Source organism: Xenopus laevis, chromosome 2S (assembly GCF_017654675.1).
Source record: "Xenopus laevis strain J_2021 chromosome 2S, Xenopus_laevis_v10.1, whole genome shotgun sequence".
Classification (NCBI taxonomy): domain Eukaryota; kingdom Metazoa; phylum Chordata; class Amphibia; order Anura; family Pipidae; genus Xenopus; species Xenopus laevis.
Genome location: NC_054374.1, coordinates 2,809,255 through 2,827,681, shown reverse-complemented (window position 1 = coordinate 2,827,681; position 18,427 = coordinate 2,809,255). Strand labels below are relative to the sequence as shown.

Here is an 18,427-nt window from a genome sequence, read left to right as displayed (position 1 = left end):
TAGACACACAGATCGGATCGTACGAATCGAGGATTCGGACGATTTTCAGATCGTGTGTGGCGTGTGCCGACATCTTTCGCCCGGCAGAGATCGGTCGTTTGGTCGATCGGTCGTTTGGTCGATCGGTCAGGTTTGATTTTGACCCGACCGATCCCGCCGGAGCTCATGGCACATCGAAATCTGATCGTTCGGCCATACGGCCGAACAATCAGATTACCCACGATATAGCCATGCCTGTTAACGGCATATCGGGGAAAGATCCGCTCATTTGGCAACATCGCCAAACGAGCGGATCTTTGCATCTATGGCCACCTTAAGACAGAATAGTAAAGAGTTTAAATCTCTGATTCCACTGAGGAGACGTGTATATGCGGCTGAAAATTTTGGTTGCTCTGTTTAGCATCATTTTTTCAAGGGCACAATATTTCTTTTTCTGATGAATCCAGTTATTTGGGTTTATGTACAAAATGTACATAAATACTCTCCATATATAATGGATATAAATATATATATTTTTAAACCTGATTGATTCCAGGGATTGAAAGGAAAACATGTTACTTCGATGAACCATTTCCCAACATCTCTTAGGGTCAAAGTGCAATGCAACCCATTCCTCAACTTGTTCCAGATTCCACAGATTTAAAGAAAGAAATATAGTTGGCCTGTACTGCATTTTTAATAGACAAAATGGCAAAATAATGTAAACCCTTCCTCACCTCCTGGGACCTGAAGTTCCTCTGTTTCCAGAGAATCTGTGCACCACCAATAGGGATGGGTGAATTTTTTTTTGACGCCCATAGACTATAATGGGCGTCTGCGACATTTCGCCGGCGGCGAAATTTTGGTGAAACGAAACGGGACAAATTCACCCATCCCTGACCACCAACTATGGAAAACAGAGAGACCTCAAGTTCCAGAATCCATCACTTCACAATGGAGCAGATGAGCGAGGACTTGCATTACACTGTGAGCCTAAGTGGAGTGGGGAAAAGTTTCATATGGTTTCCTTCCAATCTGTGGAATCAGGTATGTTTGTATAAAATATTTCTTTCTGGAAGCTTGTTTAATATTTATGCATCTTTTTATAGACGTCCAACTGAATTAATGCCAAAAAGGAGGTTGATTTTTCCATCAAAGCTCTTTTTTGTCAGGTCAATAAAAAGTCAGTAGAATATGAAATATTTCTACGATCCTTTTGGAACACATAATGATTTTTTCATTATTTATGTGCAAGTTGGTTCTAGACTCTAGTAAATTAGCATTGTATGCAGAAAGGGGTGATATAGCTGAGGAACACACCATCTTTTCTGTAAGTTAGAATTTTTATTTTCTTAGATATTATAGCATTTTTGATATAAAACAAAAGCAAGAAATGAAGGAAAAATAACTGTATTGATGTACATAAACCAAAATAACTTTGAAAAACTGGAGGGTGTTTTTACGTTTTACTTTAAATGTTTATTTATTTGGTATTCCATTAAACTTATAGTAATATACAGCTCTGAAGGGATGCGTCCGTTTCAGGCTGCAGTTGAGGATTCAGCTGAATAACAGCAATTTTTGCAGTATTTGGATTTTGCTGAATTTGGTTTAATGGAACATTTAGAGGGCCTATTTACTAACATTTGAATTTCTTTTTTTTCACAAATCTCTAACAATTTGTGGTTTTCCTATATTTCTTTAAAGCTCTAAAAATGTGTGATATATTAAGTATAAAAACCATGAAAAACTCTAACAAAAAAATTGCCAGGTCCTATAGAAGTCTATGGGAGGTTTGCAAGGTTTTCATATTTTCTGGTGCATTGTCCAGTGTTTTTTTTTTTTTGGCATTCATGATTTTAGAGAAATAGAGTTTAATCATGGTTTCAAAGACTAAAGTTTGACCTTTGATAAATGGGCCTCCCTGTCTTGTAACTTTAGAAATCCGACCTGGGATGCAATACAGATTCAAATTATGTTTAGTAACTGTCAAAATGTTATGTGGATGATTTCGGATGGGAAGTCTTAAAGGGGTGGTTCACCTTTCAGTTAACTTTTAATATGTTTTAGAACTTTTCAGTTGATCTTCATTCTTTTTTATAGTTTTTAAATTATTTGCCTTCTTCTTCCAACTCCATCCAACTTTCAAATGTGGGTCACTGACCCTATCTAAAAAACAAATGCTCTTTAAAGGAGAAGGAAAGCTACAGAAGCATTTTATTGCCAATAGATTAGCTGCAATAGTGCAAGCTAGAATGCTATATTTATTTTGCAGAATGCTTTACCATACCTGAGTAAACAGCGCTAGACACTGTCTCTGTTTGTTTAGGATAGCAGCTGCCATATTAGCTTGGTGTGACATCACTTCCTACTTGAGTCTCTCCCTGCTCACTCATAGCTCTGGGCTCAGATTACAGCAGAGAAGGGAGGGTGAGAGAGAGGAGCAAACTGAGCATGCTCACGCCCAGGGCAATGAGGTTTAAGCTGAAAACAGTTAGTCTGATACAGAAGCCCATGAGTACACAATAGAAGGAAAGAAATGTGCTGTTTCTTTTGACAGAGGACGAAGAGCAACATTACTTTGAGGCTTTACTGGTGTATTTATATAGACCTTTCTGATAAAGCTTACTTACTTTTAGCCTTTCCTTCTCCTTTAAAGATATAAATTTATTGTTATTGCTACTTTTTATAACGCTTCTTTCTATTGAGGCCTATATTCCAGTCTCTTATTCAAATCAGTGCATGGTTGCTAGGGGAATTTGGACCTCAGCAACTAGATGGCTGAAATTGCAAACTGGAGAGCTGCTGAATTAAAAGCTAAATAACTCAGAATTTCGAAGTAAATTTTTGGGTACTTCGACCATCGAATAGGCTATAATCGACCATTCCACTTTGATTTGAACAATTCGAAGTAAAAATCGTTCGACTATTCGACCATTCGATAATCGAAGTACTGTCTCTTAAAAAAAAACTTTGACTTCATACTTCGCCAAATTAAAGCTACCGATGTGCAATGTTAGCCTATGGGGACCCTCCACAGCACTTTTCTACGTTTTTTTGGTCGAATAGAAATCCTTTGATCGATCGCTAAAAATCGTTCGATCAAACGATTTCTATTTGATCGTTCGTTCGATCGAATACGCTAAAAATCCTTCGACTTCGAATATCGAAGTCGAAGGATTTCAATTCGTTTTCAATTCGTTTTTTTTTACTTTGAAATTCGATCCTTAGTAAATCTGCCCCTTAAAGTTAATTTAAAGGTGAACAACCCTTTAAATTATGGATTCTGAGCCTTCCTTGTCCAGAGAATCAGTATTAGGATGAAGAATGATTTGGATATTTAGAGTTTCAGGATATTTACTGAAGTCTCTGTATATGATAACAACTACATTGTCATTCTAACAAATATTTATATATTTAAATTCCCAGGGCTTCATCTTAAACATCACCGTCCTCACCACTACAAACCATCTCCAGACAAGTACTGAACTCATACTGAATCAAACTCATCTTAAAAAGAAATTGTGCATGAAAGGAATTCAGGAAGAAACGATGGGAGTCATTCATGAGAAGATCATGGGTTGACGGCTGAATAATTGTATCTTCAGCTATGACTTCTAGTCAGTTCCCAGTATGCAATGTGTAGCACCTCCTTCCAACATACTGAAGGTTACTACTCCTGTCTCCCTTATATTTGAATGAGACTTTCACAGTGCAATCTTATTTCACAACGAATAATGTCAGTAGTTTATCTGTTTGTGAATACTACATTTTGTATATATGACGTAAATGTTTCATAAAAGAATTTTTCAGGAACTGAAAGTGAAAGCAATAATATACCTGAATATCATAGACACAGACTTAAGTATTGGCATTGGTGCATTCCATGATGGCCTAAATGCAATAATAGGGGTGACAGTTAAATTCTTTGATTTTATGATACACGGCCGAGTGTAATGATCACTACATGCCACAACATTGTTTATTGAATGCAGTTTTATGCAATAGATAAATTGGAAGACATTGAGACACACGTATGTTGAGTTACAGACAAATGGACATTTCTGTGATGCGTTATCGTTGGGTTGAGCTTTAAACTAAGGCAAAATATAAAGCTTAAATATAAAAAGAGATTACTAGTTAGTGTTTTGGTGATAAACCCATGTATACATAGATATATAGTTGAACGTCTCTCCTTTTCAATTGTCACTACTATTGTGTTACTACTAGCAATTATATATAGGCCCAAGCTTAATATATAGGCACCCGAGGACCATCCCCTAAAAGCTGCCACCATAGACACAGGCTCTCGGGTGCCTATATATAAATACGGCCCTCCTTGTTTCCCAGAATTCTTTGTCTTGGTTGAGAACCACGGGGAATGCTAAAGCTGGCCATAGACTCAAAGATCCGCTCGTTTGGCGACATCGCTAAACGAGCGGATCTTTCCCCCGATATGCCACTAACGGCATGGCTATATCGGGGGTAATTCGAACGTTCGGCCGTATGGGCGAACGATCGAATTACGATGCGCCAAGGGGCTCCGACGGGTCGGTTGGTTAAAAATCAAACCTTCCCGATCGATATCGTGGCCAGATATCGATCGGGAAAACCCATCGGAAGCCCCCATACACGGGCAGATAATCTGTCAAATTGGTCCAAACGACTGATATCGGCAGCTTTAACTGCCCGTGTTAGGGAAGTTACAGTCAGCCAGCCCAAACGCATATAATAGTAGTTAATAATGATGGGTGAATTTGGGGCATTTTGCTTTGCCGAAAAATTCACGAACTTCCAGCGAAATTTGCGAATTTTCCCTGCAGTTTCGCGAATTTATTTGCCTGTGGCGAATCGCAGGAATTTGCTGCAAATGCGCACCTTGTCGAATAATTTCGCCCATCACTATTAGTTAACTGTAAAGATAACCATTTTATTTAACTATCACTGATGCAATGATGACTATAAAAGCTACATATACTTTATCCAAATTCATAATCATAATAATATCCTTTTAAAATCCTTTTCAGATGCCAAATAGTTGAAAAAACTGTATTTTTAGTATTTTAATTTCCCTCTGATAGAACATTGAATCCTCCTATGCATCCCCAAGATTGATTGGCTGATAACACACATAAGGTATGCTATTCATCAAGCATATTGGACACGCCATTGGCAGTTTAGCTGTTGTCTTTAAGTACATCTTGAATTATCATTTGAATAGAATAAGTTATCTTCCTCAGACTCTCATACGAAACCTCGTATCCTTCTGTCCTGTAAGAAATGCAAACTTCATGTGGCAGAAAGTGATAACATTATTTATATAATTAGGTTTTTACATATAACACTTGGGGCTTTATTTATCAAAATCCAAATTTTTCTGATTATTTTAATGAAAAAAATACTAGAATCCATGATTGGACCCAATTTTTTCAGAGCTTTTTCTGAATCACTTGATTTTTTTCCTGAAAAGCCCGAATCGTTCAGGTGCAGACCACAGAAACTTCCAAATAGCATAGGGACCTCTACCATTGACTTATATACAACCTCGGTAGGTCTGAGATGCCAGATTTTCGGTTTCCAACGTTTTCCATCCACAGAGTATAATAAATAAATAACAATTTAAGGGTTTTTTTCCCCACAAAAAAATTGTATTTTATAGTAAAACAAAACTCAAATTTTTTGAGTTTTTGGCATTCGGCTTTAATAAATAACCCCCTTGCTGTAATTAACATTTACTCATCAAGCCCGGATTTTTTGGACGGGCGCCCCTAGGCCGCGCGGTCCGATTGGGCGGCCGCACGGTCCTAGCGCCTGCCCACACTCTCCACTCACACCTGCGCGCACAGCCAGCAAATGGCGCTATTGAATGGGGACGCACATGTTCCCATAATGCGGCTGGGCGGCATGCCGCCCCTAATTTTTTGCCACCCTAGGCCCAGGCCTATGTGGCCTCGCCACAAATCCGGGCCTGCCACTCATCAGCTTCAAACCTCTACTTAGTAATGAAAAATATATAATGTATTAATAGACATACTGTCATGCATACAATTTAGTGATATCCTTTTCAACCACTGCATGGAAAACCATTTTTCTATCCAATATGTTATCATTTTTGGCCCAGTCCTTCTATGTTTGTTTCGGTGGGGCACTTGGAAGCTGAGTCTTATGGTTTTTGGACTTGTGAAAGTTAGTAATCAACGATAAAAAGACATTTGAAAACAATGACAAGAACCCTTTTAAAATTTCACAGAAGATGTCCGTTATTTCTTTTGTTTGAATCAATTTTACAGAAATAGAACTGGTTCATTACAAAACTGAGTAATGTTCATTGAATGTAAAGGTATATATTGTCAACATCATTTTATCCACAGTTGTAACCTAGTTCTTGTATGAATGTATTTTTTTTTTTAATTCCTTCATTTTCTCCGGTATTTATTATACCCCCTACTGGGGTGCCTTTTATGGACCCCTTTACAAATGTACATGTGTCAACTCAATATTTTCGTTGATGTTATGCAAAATATATATCGTATCCATTTCAATTGTGTGAATAAAATGTTGCATGTAGGGCAAATCCCATTTTTATCAACTGTAAATGAATTCATGCAAATGTTAATGATGTTGTTTTGCATGTCAAGCTGTGTCTTTGGTCAGAAGCATGATTTTGAAGAAAAGTTTACACCTTAATTATTTGAAAAAATATAAGTCAAGTTATGCTGTAAGAGAATATGTATGTAAACTCATTACGTTCTTTGCATTAATGTTACTGTAATTTTCTGCAACCTGTAGAAATCCTGACAAGCACAAATGTATTTAAATTTATGTAACAACCTTTTCTTCCCGCTGATACGATTTAGGAAGTAATTAAGGACAGTGTAAAGAAAATTTTGTAAAGAAATTTGTAAATGTAAATATTCTCCTATATAACTCATTCCCATGTTAGAATTTGTACATAATGTGTAATAAACCGTCCTTATATGTAAAAAAAAGAATCTGATCATTATTCTGGAGGGAAATATAGTTTATGTTTCCTGTATTAGACATAATTCTATTTAGTATTTTGCAGTAAAAACTGAACTGCGTATATTTCTTAAAATAAATAAAAGATTCTTAAAAAATAAAAATGTAGATACCTACCCTACTGCACCTAAGATATGCAATCAGTTGGTCATAAAACCTCCTTGGTATTTATACATAAAGGGGCAGATTTATCAAGGGTTGAAGTGAATTCGAGGGAATTTTCGTAGTAAAAAAATTCAAATTCAAAGTAATTTTTTGCATACTTCGACCATCGAATAGGATACTACGACTTTGAATTTACTTTGAATTCAATTCGAAGTTAAATAGTTCAAATATTCGATAATCGATGTACTGTCTCTTTAAATAAACTTTGACTTCAATACTTCGCAAAATGAAACCTGCCAAAGTGCTATGTTAGCCTATGGGGACCTTCTACAGCATTTTTCCAAGTTTTTTGAAGTTGAAGTAAAATCGTTCGATCATACGATAAAATTGTTTTTAAATCGTACAATTCAAAGGATTTAATCTTTCGAACAAACTTCGACCGCAAAGTACCCAAATTCGATGAAAAAAGTTTGAATTCGATATTCGAATTAGAAGTATTTAAATTTGATCGTCGAATTTCGAAGTATTTTTACTTCGAATTTCGACCCTTGATAAATCTGTCCCAAAAAGCTTTATGTGTGCACTGAACATTGGTCCTCTTTTCATGTGAATATAAATAGGGGAAACATTTTCAAAAATAAATTTTTTTCGATTTATTGTGCTCCAAAGCTGCTAAAAATCCAAATATACTCCAACTAAAACAAAAAAAAAATGCACAATTTCACCAAAAACGGACATCGGTGTCAAAAACGAGAGGCCGGCACCGTTCCGCAGGCAATGTGAGAATTTTTCGGCGAATCGATTTTTTGACTTTAGATCCCTTTTAAGCACAGAAAACTCAAGAACTTGCATATATAAATTTGGCAACTAAAAGCTGACAAATTAGTGTAAAAGTCAAAAAATTCAAGCAATTTTTTAATGTGAGATTTCCAGATTATTTTGAAATTTGACACTGAAAATTATGGTTAAAGTGTTATTTTAGTTCATTCAAGTTGATCAAATGTTTTGAAATTCAAGTTTTTTTTAATAGACATGCACTTTTTTAAGATTTATTTCACTTCTGAATGTATAAAATGTAATTTTTGATAAATCTGCCTCCAAATTACAGTAAAACTCCTTATCCAAAAATTTCCAGTTCCCAAGCACCCCAGATAATAGATCTTGCACCTGTTCTTATCTAGGAACTAGGGCTGAAGCATCACCATAACGCTTGGTTTTAAAACGCATATATATATAGTTCCTCACATCTGAGATTAATAATACAAATCCACATTATACAGTAAATAGTAACCCAAAGTGCTTCTTTAAAAAAAAAATTAGGATTTCTAAGCCATAGTGGTTTTAAAAATATTTTTACATTCATCTTAAATCATTTAACCAGAGAAGCTTTTTGAGGCCTCTGTTATACATGGTGGCTAATTGAGCTGTTAATTGGGTATGGGGTGATTTAGGATACTTATTGGTTTATTTTGATGTCTTTGGTTCCAGAGGAGGTTTCAAAGAGAGTGTGATGTGTATAATCTATTGTGAGTGTGTGTTGTGAGTGTGTGTTGTGAGTGTGTGTTGTGAGTGTGTGTTGTGAGTGTGTGTTGTGAGTGTGTGTTGTGAGTGTGTGTTGTGAGTGTGTGTTGTGAGTGAGTGTTGTGAGTGTGTGCATCTCCTATTCAGATGGCATATTACTGCTGCTCTTTCTGTCTGAACTGCAAACTGGCTGTGTAATTGGGATGAATGAAAGAGACTGGTGTTAACACTTCTAAGCTTCTTCCACCTTCCCAGAAAGAATAAGCACAAAAAAACAAGAACAGCACAAAACATCTATGGTGTATAGAAGTATTATAGAGATAAATGAGAGCATCTGTGTTCAAGCAGCATAGTGTACTAGTTACAGAAGATACAGCACTGAAGCTAATTTGGATGCAAAATGCACATTGGGATAATATTCAACCATCACACTGTTGCACCATGAAAGCAGCCATATGGAAGAAGAAGAGAGGAGAAGTGGAGTGTAGACCTGGGGATGGTTGAGTTGAGGGAACCAGGAGATTTCTGGGAAAATGATTGGCATGTCAAAAATATATAACTGAAATCCATACAAACTACAGTGTACAAAGTGAATTTTGACTTCGGCAGTTTGTGATAACATTTTCAACAAAACTGTGGTGACAAAAGTAAAAAGGAAAGTTGATCCTTTTTCAACTCATAAACTCTAAAGGCAATTAAATGTCTGTCAGGGGTAAGTGGTTGCTCCTACATTGATGGGCCCTATTACTCAAGGCCTTGAGTAACCAAGTGAACTATAATATCCATATATTTTTAAACATGGAGATTAAAGGTTTTCTGACTGCCTTATTCTAAGCTCCAACATGTGGTCACTTTGGGAATTTCTGAATGTTATTAATGTCTTCATCTCAAAGTATTTCTCTAAACTTACATTCAACTTGCTAGAAGCTCACCCGTTGGCTTCAAATGAGTCCTGATTGCCAGTATTTGTCTCTTTGACAGTTATATACGGAAATAGTCATTGTTACTAGAATCCAAACTAGAATCCACAATTTGACCTTAATTATCATTTAAAACACACGATTTAATCGGATCAGGGAAAAACTTGATAAAATCAAGCGAAAACCAGAATCGTACGATTTTTTGGGGATTTTTTACTGAATCGCTCTTTTTTTCGGGCTTTTATTCTGAAAAACCTGAATTTTTTGGATTGTTGCTCGAAAATCCCAAAATAGTTGATTTTCAGGCTAATTTCAGCACAGACCACAGAAACTTCCAAATAGGATAGCGAACTCTCCCACTGACTTAGATACAACCTCGGCAGGTCTGAGATGGCGGATTTTCAGTTTCCAGATTTTTGCAGCCTCGGGATATAATAAATCTCAAAAAAAAAAATCTCGTAAAAAAACAAAATTTTTTGAGTAAATAACCCCTTACTGAATAAATGAATAACCTAATTAAAATTATAAACTGCAGATTTTTTGATTAGTGAATTGAAAATGATGCCCATGAAATCAGGTGAAAAGATTTGTTGCGTAACTTGTCGTGCATCAAAAAAAACTTGTCGGCCATAGACCTATAGTCCAGACCAGTGATCCCCAACCAGTAGCTCGTGAGTAACATGTTACTCTCCAACCCTTTGGATGTTGCTCCCAGTGGCTTCAAAGCAGGAACTTATTTTTGAATTCCAGGCTTGGAGGCAAGTTTTAGTTGCATGAAAACCAGTTGTACTGCCAAACAGAGTCTCAATGTAGGTTGACAATCCACATAGGGGCCACCACATACCCAATCACAGCCCTTATTTGGCACCCCAAGAACATTTTTCATGTTAGTGTTGCTCCCCAACTCTTTTTACTTTTGAATGTTGCTCATGGGTTCAAAAGGTTGGGGATCCCTGGTCCAGAACATTAACAATAGTGGGAGCACTTAGCGACCTGTGCAAAGCTCCAGCGTTCTGCACGTAAGCCTCGATCCCACAACTGATCTTCACAAAACATCTTAAAATCACAGAGCACCAAGGCAGCCAAATCAGCATGCACAGACATATTATGGGCTGCCTGCTTAATGTAATATGTCTGTGGCATGTTGATTTGGATTATAAACTATATTCAATAAACTGCTATTCTTTTAGCGGATGGACGCTGGCTTTCCTGGTGCTCCGTGATTTCAAGACCCAATGCATTTCTGCGATTTTTCGGCGAAACAGGTTAGATTTGACCATCAATGAGAACATTTGTAAAAGGCTCATACTGACACATTGGCTGACCTGGCTGGTTGCATTTGGTTTAAGTAATTTCCAGCCATGATTTTAAGCCATATTGATAGTCTAGAAGACTCCTAAGCCCCTGTCTGCCTGTGGTCTCCATAGACTGTGGTGTGTGGCATCATCACCATTTTTCAGTAATCTGGCCACAAACATTTATAAAAGTAATAGTGATGTCACTATGCTGGTGGCGCATCACAAATGGAGACCATATTGGATGCAGCACAGAAGTAGGGAGCACATTTAGACACTCCTTACAGGAACTCAGACTTGCGCATGAACAGTAGCATAACATTTTTGGACTTTACGCTATTGCACATTCTTTTTTTATTTAAACTTTTTTATTGTATTTTCAAAAACAAATAGCATATTTAGCAAAGAAACTGTGCATAATATGGTATGTTCATTATGACAGATTGGGTATACAAATATCATTGTTCCACGAGTGTATCAATCAAATTCAATCACTGTCAACAAGGTTTCTTGATATCTGTATAACACAATAAATTTTGAAAATAGACAGTTGGAGTAGGAGACAGAATAGAAAGAAAGATGGGAAGACTATTGCACATTCTTAAGTCTGCACTTGGTATGACCTAGTAAAATTAAGTAAAGTGGCAGCTTTATGTCAGTGCATTCTTTTCCTAAAAGGAGCCCTGAGTAAAAACTTAGTGGTCACATTCATGGGGGGTGCCTAACATATTGTCACCCCTAGTAAATGGGACTTTACTTGTCCTTCAAATGAACTTTTAGCATGTTATAACATAACCTATTGTAAGAAACAATATAATTGCCATTGTTTTGGATCCCATGAGTGAAGAATGGGTACATTTCCCAGAAAATAGGAGTATCTGCTGGAATTTCTAGAAGCCGAATACTATAAAGCAAACTAATCCTATACTGAATATTTAGCTAAAACATTTACAGATATTGGGTGGAACAGTCCCTATCAGAACTAATATATATTTGATCCACTTTTCTGTGTTTTGTTCTAATGAGGATTACCAGCTTTGTTACTCTTATTGTTAGAAAGACAACGTACAACCCAAAGTTATGTATTAAAGAGCGTATCTTATATATAAAGGGTAATAGACTGGTCTCTTTACAATACTAAGGGTCCGATTCCCTAACTTCGAGTGAAGGATTCGAAGTAAAAAAACTTCGAATTTCGAAGTGTTTTTTGGGCTACTTCGACCATCGAATGGGCTACTACGACCTTCGACTACGAATCGAATGATTCGAACTAAAAATAGTTCGACTATTCGACCATTCAATAATCGAAGTACTGTCTCTAAAAGCTACCGAACTCAATGTTAGCCTATGGGGAAGGTCCCCATTGGCTTTCCTAAGTTTTTTTGATCGAAGGATATTCCTACAATCGTTGGATTAAAATCCTTCGAATCGTTCCATCGTACTATCTGCGCTAAATCCTTTGACTTTGAATTCCCAGTCGAATATCGAGGATTAATTAACCCTCGATATTTGACCCTTAGTGAATCGGCCCCTCAGAGCTCAGCATTCTGTGAAGGTGTTACGTTTTCAACCATGTTAAAGCTGGGAAACCTAACCATAACATTTTTTTTACATTGAATGAACTGGAAAATAGATAAATGTTACCGAAGAGACCTCCAGTTTAATTTCACATAAGCAGCTTTGAATGGTGTGGGGCTAATGTGGCCACCTGAACTCATTCCACAGCATGCAATGCAATTGGCTGTCAATCACAGCGGCGAGGCCATTCATAGAATATCTCAAGACTTTACTCAACAGATGATGATGGATTTGATCCCATGTGCTCTTCAAAGTGTATTACCCACAGACACGAGGCCCAAAGAAAAACAGATTTTAAGGGGAACATTTCCTCTTATGTTGCCTATTCTTTTAAAATGTAGCAGAACAGAAGATGTAACTGGAGAAGGTAAAGATGGTTGAGGGAAAATGGATCTGACAGTGCTTAGGAGTAATGGCTTTTCTTTTCTGTCGTTTAGTCCAACAGACAAAGTTCATTTTTGACACTCTGACATGAGAATGAGTCAGAATTCCAGGTAAACACTCTATACAGTATAGACCATTGGCTACTCTTGGTAACATTTTTGTGACATATATAAATAATAATTGGCCGGAATTTCAACACTTTAAAATATTTAAGTAAAATAACTTCCATTAATGGGGAGGTAATTGCCCAAACAACATTTTGGCCAAAGATAAAAATGGGAAAAGCCTGAATTTGTGGAGAGGTCACCAAGGCCCGGGCCTAGTGCGGCAGGATTTTAGAGGGTGGCATGTTGCCCAACCACACCCACATTGGTTCAAAAACACTGGGGATGTACAGGAGATACAATCATTTTTTTAATTTTCCCGTCGCCAATCTCCATTGCTCCAGTCCAGATGATGAAAATTTGAGGGAATAAAGGTGAGGGGACAGGGGCGATAAATGGCAGTGGGCCTAGGGGTGCCCGCTATGTAAATCCTGCCCTGATCAAAGCACAATTCACATGACCGGGGACACCTGGGAAATGAACAGAATTCTGCTGGAGCAGCACTATTAACTGAGGCATTTTGAAAAAAACAGTGACAGTACCCCTTTGAAAAATATTTTATCCTTCCTTTAATATTAATTTTTCAGTTGCTGCAGTGCAGCAGTAAAAAACGAGGGAAGTTTATCAGAGCCCCATGCCAAATTTCAAAATAAAATGTAAAAAAAACAAGTGTTTCTCAGATTTCATTACAGATTTCTGCTGGAGCATCACTATTAACTGATGTGTTTTGCAATACAGACAGAAAGCTTCATATAATTGTACATATCACTTGACTTCCAACATCATCCCCAATACATGGCGAGACTCCCCTGCTCTGCAAGTTTCCAAGTGAATTGTACCATTTTATGGCCCTAACTCAGCATTATTATAAAAGCCTTCACAAGCAGGCCCATATGTATCATTCAACTTGCATAGTCACATTTCTTATTTTATTGAACTGGGCAATATGTTCCTACTTTATTGATTCAGGTGTTATTGAATAAGCTCAACGCTCTCTGTGGGTTTTTAGTACCTGTGACTTGCAGTATAAAGGCTGTAGAAGAAAATGGCAGAATTTATTTTTATAAATATTTTAGACAAATATCAAGCCTTGTCCAGATCAGGGGGAAATGCTGGAGAAGGAATGCAGAGAGTTCCTGCTTTATTTTGTATTTAGATCCATTTTCTGTAAGTATTTGGGGTTTAGGAGATGAATGTCGTTGCTTATATTTAAAGACATACCTTATGTTGTTGTGTTCCAAGTAACAGAAGATCCAGTTACATTTTGATCATCTGTGAAGCCTGTGATCTACGTTCATGGAACATAGAATATGAAAGCAAATGCTTCTTTAGGGTCTTGCAGCCATAAATAAACATGAGGAAAGTCTGATTTAATCACTTGTTACCTGATGAATGTAATTATTAAGCCTAAAATACAGCTTCCATAACCCTTGGTGAGTTCAATCAGACCAGGAATCAGCAGGGAACATATTTGTTCAACATATACAACATAGAGTAATGGCTGCTCCTTAGACCTTCTGACTTATTTACTGACTGTCATGAGGTCACCAGGAAAGATTAAAGAGTTCAACCCTCTCAGCTAATACACACATGGGCTACCAATTAAGGAACACAATATCTGGGCTTTGAATTCATTTAGCAGCTCTGAAATATATCTGGATTGGATCAGAAGAAGAGCATTGGCTACATTCTGAATATAGTAGGGGCTTTATGAGCCTTCATTTAAGATGCCGACTTACATTGCAAAACCTCTTAAAGCAGGTTCCACAAGGCCTGTAGAATAAATTCGTTCATGTATAGTCATTAAGACCATGTTGATTCAATTTTATGCAAATAACGCCAAATTTTAAAAACTACTTTTTTTTTTAAATTCTCTGTTTCTCTATTTTCCTAAATCTCTTTAATGATAAAAGAGTACATTGTACTTGATTGTGTCTAAGGTGCATTAATCCATATTGGCTGCAGAACAATTCTATTGGGTTTATTTAATTGTTGAAATAATTTTTTAGTGGGTTTAAGATGGAGATCCAAATTACAGAAAGACTCCTTATCTGGAAAGCCCCAGGTCCCAGGAATTCTGGATAACAAGTCCAACGCCTGTATTAGGGGAATGCAGAATTAGATTCCTTTTTGAGGGCTTTCACTTCCTTTTGTTTCTAATTGTTTAAGATCAGGGTTGGATTGGGGTATGCGAGGCCCACAAGAGCTCCAACCCCAGGGGCCCCAGCACCCCCTATAGGGCCCCCACTGTAAATCAACCCACTCAAATTTGAAGGGTGAATCTGACCGATTTGGCTTTGCAGGAAATTTGCTGAAATGCATTGAAGTCTACAACATTTTTTTTGACAAATCTTTTCACCCATTACAGTCTATGGGTGTAATTTTCGTTGCGAAACTTGCCAAAAAATGTTGCTTATTACTATTAATTGTGCTTGCATGCTATATTTTATTTGCATGCTCTTACAGTGGCATTCTTACCATGTCACATTGCCTTAGTAAAGGAGCCATAAGTCAGGGAGGTCCAACCATAGGCCTCCAAGGAATCATGTTTATGGACTACAGCCATTAAAAATAGAATATAGTTCTGTGAGCTACAGTCATGTAGTAGATCATATGAAAGGCCCATGGCACTGGAAAAACCAGACAGTGCTGATCTAAGTAATCCCTTGATGTCACCATTTTAGACAGTATTCATGTCTTACATTCCTTACTTGAGAGTTATGGGGGTGGGCAGTGAATGCTCTTATTGTTTCTTTGTGTAAGGGATTAGGGATTTGGTCTTCCACTGTGTTGTTATACCAAAGAGTACCTACATAAGAGGCTGCTACTTGTAAGCATTGTTGGTGATTAGTCACGTCCAGTTTAGGTATGGCTTGTGGATGTTGGTGAGGTCCGCAGTTATAATGGGATGTCAGGTGGCTCCGCTAGCTGTAGAGAAGAAAGAGAGAAGAAGAGCAGACCTCATTGAAAGGAGACCCTGTGAATGAGAACTAAATAATATTAGGTTAGATCCTACATATAATCGCCCCATGAATGAAAAATAGTCAGGGTTCATATTTGGAGAAGGCTGAGGCCCTAATGTTGAGTTTTAAGGGTTATTATTCCAGAGGGTGCATTTATGAACACAAGTGCAATGTGTGCCATGTTTACCAACAATGCAGCAGCGCCCTTTAGTCATATGTACACTGTACAAACTCACGTGCACACTCAGGCCCTTTCTGCAACGATTCCGCTCGGTGCACAGCTCCTCAGGGAGACGGCCCTCCCAAATTTCACCTATAGAAAGCAATACAGGCTGGCACACGAAGCGATTCGTCAGGTGATACACACAGACTTTAGTCATTTGTACACACATTTACAGTGTAAGTTTTTTAGTGGCAATGGTTTAACTTCTGGCACGCTGACAGGAGGCATGGCATCATTAATGGCATTAGCAATCAATTCAATATCATTGACAAAAGTCCATTGTGTATGTAGCTGCCCCCCACTAAGGTAACTCTGGAATTGCCACCAGGAGTAACTCTGTTATTTCCTCAAGGCAGATGTTAATTCCTGGGCTCCCTTGTACCACTGCGCCCTGTACTGTGCAGAATTTGTCAGAACAGGCTAAACAGTAGTGATGGGCGAATTTGCGCCAAAATTTTTTCGCAAAATGGTTGTTTTTTATGCCAACAGACAGACATATAGATAGATGATAGAATCAGTGACTGATCTAGATTATTCCCTCTTGCTCTGAGGGTTGTGCAAAGCGAGGCTTGATGAATTTCAGTTAATGTGTTAACTGAGAGAACACATTTGTCCAATTATATACTAAAATAAAGATCCTATATTGCATTATTATTATTTTTTAAATAACCTGAGTTTCATGTGACTTACGTGCAGATCTAAGTAAATCCTACTGCCTAGTTACAGCAATATTCTTTATAATACATTTAACCTACCTGGCTGAGTTAAGCTGGCCATAGACGCAAAGATCCAATCGTACGAATCGAGGATTCATATGATTTTCGGACCGTGTGTGGAGAGTCCAGACATTTTTCGTCCGGCGGAGATCAGTTGTTTGGTTGATCGGACAGGTTTGAAAATTTCTGTTGGCTGCCGATAATATCTCTGCGTGCATTGCCGATCGTACGATTTTCAGTGGGAGACTGTCACTAGATTTGTCCAACATAGATATCGTACGATTGCTGTCAGGGGCAGAACATTGGCTGATCTGTTCTTTAACTACTTAATTTGATCTGACTGGTAAGATTTTGATCGGAATGGTTAGTGCCGGGTCGGGAGATGGGAAAGTCCGATCGTACGATGATCTTTGCATCCAGTGTCGGACTGGCCCATCGTGATACTGGGAAAAAACCCAGTGTGCCCCGATCCTTAATGGGCCAGACCCCTATCTTCATCAAATTATACGTGAAAAAAATTTTCCTTAGGCGTGCCATGCAGCTCCATGTGAGCATGCACGCAACGCCGATCGGTGCCCTCAAGCAGGAGCACGCTCGTCGCATCACGCAGGGTGGTGGAGGGTCGAAGGGGGCCCGGACAGTAGTCCCGGTGGGCCCCGGGCCCCCCAGACCCTGTTTGTATCTATGGCCAGCTTTAGGCTCTTAATTGATGTTTAAAGTCCACTTCTAGCAAGTCTATAAGCCCAAAAGGTTTTGCTAAAAGCAACCTCTTAATTGCTCTCTGGTCAATTATAAAGGAACTAATAGATGGCACTTAACAAGCCTGTTATTAGATTACTTGTCTAGTGTGTGTGGTTTGGCCTACATGTGTAGTGGGTGTGGGGTCCTATATTATTCAAAAGAAACAGCTGTTTAATCTAACATGAACTTTTTTTAGATGTGCTGTGGTCACAGATGTTTAAGTCATTGCGGATTTGGAATGTTAAGTTTGGAGCACACATCATTCACACCATATTCACAATTGCAACTGCCTGTTAAAGAACAGATCATTTGAAGCACAGCTTTTTTAATTGAACAGAAGAAATAAATAAAATATGAATAGGGCATAGTTAGAAGGCCAGAGAATATTAGGGTGCCCCTTTATTATCCAAGCGATATTGACCCATGTGTTGCTCCAGATACAACCACTACCCAATAGACTTTGTATTTTTTCTTTGTATGTCGGTCAGATTACAGTAAATTGCCAAGAATCCAAACCAGCAGAAGGGAATCTGCGCTGCACATAAATCCAACGTCTTATTCTCCCTCTAATGAACATTTTGAAATAAGCAATAATAAAATGTCTCTTTATTGATAGTTCAGGATAAAAGCTAGTCATTCATCTGAGCTTTTTAAAGACTCCAGCTTCCAAATGAAAATAAATGACTGCAGATTCCAGTAATAAGTGAGGTAAGAAAATGAAAAACACATTTTGCAAGTTAAAAAAAAAAAGTATGATGCATTGTAATGTGGATTTTACACAGAAATAAAAACAAATCTAGAGCTTTGAACATGTCGGGGCTACTTGGCATTCTCTGGCAAAATAGAGGCAGATTAAATTAAAATATTAGGCTTAAAAA

General features: G+C 37.8%; 1 protein-coding gene across 1 annotated transcript in view; it reads left to right on the top strand.

The window, feature by feature from the left end:
* Positions 1 to 4,446, top strand: part of anos1.S (anosmin 1 S homeolog) — a 122,789-nt gene extending 118,343 nt beyond the window's left edge. The window contains exon 14 of the mRNA XM_018248772.2: positions 3,409 to 4,446. Coding sequence (XP_018104261.1) covers positions 3,409 to 3,467 — 59 coding nt within the window. The 3' untranslated portion in view covers positions 3,468 to 4,446. The remainder of the gene's footprint in view (positions 1 to 3,408) is intronic.
* The last annotated feature ends 13,981 nt before the right edge of the window (positions 4,447 to 18,427 follow it).